Raw genomic sequence first — 3304 nt, forward strand, 5'->3', positions numbered from 1 at the left:
GGAGTTGCATGCCATTGACTGCAATACCTGGGACCAGACATGACTAGCAGCTCCCCTGGTGTCACAGCCCCTGCAATTAACCAGATGGGGCAGGACACCGGCATCTGGACAGCAGCTCCAGGCAGCCCCAGCAGGCTAGGGTGAGGAAGGAGCCCGCGCTGCCTTCCAAACTGTCAGACCATAGGCCTGAGACAGAGAAACAGGCGGGCGATTTCGAGATGATGAGGGCCTGGGTGTCAGGACTCCTGGGTTCTACTCGCAGATCTCTATCATGGACACACTCTAGAGGAAGCCACTGCCCCCACCCCACATCCCTTGGTTTCCTTCTCAGTAAACGAGGGACAATAATGCAGCGCTACAGTGATGGGTGCAGCAGAATAACCCAGCCAAACGCTGCCCTGCCACTCAGTGAGGTCCTGAGATGCAAAGGGTACTCGAAATGGCCACCTAAGGAATATGGCCAGTGCTGTGTGCTCATTGGAGCTTGTCTATCAGAGACCAGGGGGTGAGGGAACCTCTTTTACTGGTCTGGCTTCTGTTGGGAGAGAGACAAGCTTCCCAGCTACACGGCACCAGGCCCGAGGGACAGCTCTGCCCAGCTCTCACCTGCAGAAGCTGGGCCCATAATGTGACCTCCCCCGCCTTGTCTCTCATATCCTGGGCCAGACCCGGCTCCAGGAACACCGCAAGCGTTGTCTATCCGCAGCCTCTGCACAGGACAGCGCCCCTGGCCGCTGAAAGCAAAGCAGTGACGGGCCCAGGACGTTCTAGATCCCTGTGAGTCTGCCCAGCCTGGGTGAGAGTCTCTGGGCAGAATGACTCAGGCAAATCCTGCAGCAAACCGAGGCAGTGCCGAACCCTACGAACGGAGGGCCCCTTCGCGGCGAGGGTTGGGCCTAGGGTTATCTGCGAGCCGGAAAACAACAGCACGACACAGCTCTGAGTGATTTACAGCCTGTGCCCTGCACACCACAGAGCCCCACTGCTGCCAGAGCTCGGCACCCATCTTCTGGCCCGGTGCAGCCAGGAGCTGGTCAGGAGAGAAACACAGAGGGGGCGATTTGTTGCGGAGGGCAAGGAAGGAGGGGGAATGTGTGTGATCTTCCTCGCAGTGCAGCTAAGGACAGGCTCAGCTCGCTCTGCGCTGTACAGGTGTTTCCCTGCTTCCTGTCAGCCCTGACCTAACCCAGCATAGCTGGAGGCAGGTCATAAAAGGCCCAGGAAAGGGACCACGTGGGGCAATGCAGCTCTGCCTTGGAGAGTTTTTAGCAGGAGTCTGGCAAGCCCGGCAGGAGTCCAGCGCAGGAGAGCCACGCTTTGCTTCCCAGGCACGGAGGGGCCATGCCCAGGCCAGCCCAGGGGAAAGGCACAGCGCGACTGCAGGAGCCCGCCGGCGTGGGAGAAGAGCTGGAAGGGGTTGCTGTCTCAGGGGCTCACCTCCTGGCAGCCGGGCAGGAGCTGTGGGCACCCCAGGGTGGCGAGGCCACCACCTGCCCGAGCGACCCGGCGGCGGCGAAGCTGAGGAAGAGGAGTAGGCCAGTGCGCTCCAAGGCGAGGAGGATTGCTGCCAATGTCAGAGAGCGGAAGAGGATCCTGGACTATAACCAAGCCTTCAACGCCCTGCGGCTGGCCCTGAAACACGACCTCAATGGGAAGAGACTCTCCAAAATCGCAACCCTGCGAAGAGCCATCGACAGGATTGGCTCCTTGTCCATGTCCCTGCACGCCAGCCCGGTGCGGAGGTGGCCCTGTGCCCACGCAGAATGCCGCCCCTGGTACGACGGGCCCCGCCAGGAGGGGAGCGGTAAGGGCAGCCAGCCCCAGCTCACCCACCTGCCCCCGGAGCCCAGCTACCCAGATGCTCCCAGCTTCCAACACTGCCCTCCCTCCCCTCTGTATCCCAGGTATTCCCCTGAGCCTCCGCTCCAGTCCCACTATGGAAGCCCGAAGAAGGATCCTTTTATAGCCAGCCCTGCCTATTACTCCAGTGGGAACTACTACCTCGGGGTCAGAGCCATCTGCCAACAAACACACATGGACAACTTCCGAGATTCTCTCCCAGGGCCAGGCCCCTGGCAGCCGGGGTATAGCCCAGGCTCCGGGTACCAGCAGTCTCTCCCCAGGCACTGAACGGGATTCCGGAGCAAGGGGAGCTGCTGACTCCCGCTGCCAGAAAGGGAACACCTCTCCCAGCCGGACAGGGACACAAAGCGCTGCGGTGCCAGGAGGTGAGCCAAGGAGCGTTCCCGGCGCGGCGCGGCACACATGCCCTCTGCAATCAAAGGAACGCGGGGAACCTGGGAGCCGCCGGAAGTGGATGCTTTGTATTTGCTCTAGCAGGAGTTCAGACTATTTACCTCTGCTGTAAATCTAAGGTTTCCCTTCTGCCGTTCGTCCTGGGTCAACCCTTATTTATTTTCTCTCTCTCTCTCTCTCTCTCTCTCTCTCTGTCTGAGGAAATGTGAGTTTAAAAAACCAGGGCATTTATTCAGGCTTGGCAAAATGCCCCCCCTTCCCCCCGAGCATATTAAAACTCTTTCATCGTACGGTAGCTGTGACTGTGTGAGGAGAGTACTGGAAGCAGAAGCTGGGAAGGTTAATTGTAACTTGTGTTTTTGAACGATAAACCCGCAGGTGCCCAGCTGCCCAGGGCAGTGCTGGGGAAGGCGAGAGGGGATCAGGACTCGGGTTTTGCCGGCTGCCGAGGATTGGAAGGATGGTTTTGGCCAGCAGAATGATGAATTCCTGGCCAATCCACGTGGGGCGGGAGGAAAGCGAGAAGCTGGGTGCAGCACACTCCAGACGATCCCAGAGAGGGTGAAAGCTCAGAGGGTCTCAGGAAAGGCAGGGAGAGAAGAGGGTGCAGGGGAGAAGGACGGGTTTGGAGCCTGGGATTGAAACAGCCACCAACGGGCTTGTCCATTCGCAAGCCCCTGGCCAGACAGTGTCCATGCTCAGTGTGCTCTTGCTGTGGTGGGAAATGGGGGAGTGCTGGTGAATCTGGGCTGGCCCCTGCTGGTTTGCACAGGGGAAATCAGTCTCTGGGGCCTCGGGGGTAGGCAGGAGGGCAGAAGAGAAAGTTTGGAATCAGATCTAAAGGGCCATGCAAATGTGCTGGGAAGGGATGGCCCTTCCCCTCAGCTGGGCAGCGCCTGGGGGGGCGGGGGTAGGCTACAGCTGGGGGTGCACAGAGAGGCTGGACAGGGGTCAGGGGTCAGCGGTCTGACTTTGGGTAGCTGCCTTGCTCACAAGCAGCAAAGCGAGCACTGCACTCTTCTGAGAGCAGCTCATGCAGCAGGCAAGG

At 59.8% G+C, this 3304-nt stretch overlaps 1 protein-coding gene across 1 annotated transcript; it reads left to right on the forward strand.

Moving 5' to 3' along the window:
* Positions 1 to 1341: 1341 nt before the first annotated feature.
* On the forward strand, positions 1342 to 2130 carry BHLHA9 (basic helix-loop-helix family member a9). The gene has a single exon (XM_044994225.1). It carries the CDS (start codon positions 1342 to 1344, stop codon positions 2128 to 2130), a length of 789 nt encoding a protein of 262 aa, XP_044850160.1.
* The last annotated feature ends 1174 nt before the right edge of the window (positions 2131 to 3304 follow it).

This window comes from Mauremys mutica, chromosome 19 (genome assembly GCF_020497125.1).
Source record: "Mauremys mutica isolate MM-2020 ecotype Southern chromosome 19, ASM2049712v1, whole genome shotgun sequence".
NCBI classification, from domain to species: domain Eukaryota; kingdom Metazoa; phylum Chordata; order Testudines; family Geoemydidae; genus Mauremys; species Mauremys mutica.

Bases quoted from the DNA above. Each gene is read 5' to 3' on its own strand.
- BHLHA9 (XM_044994225.1), top strand. From the start codon at position 1,342: ATGCCCAGGCCAGCCCAGGGGAAAGGCACAGCGCGACTGCAGGAGCCC.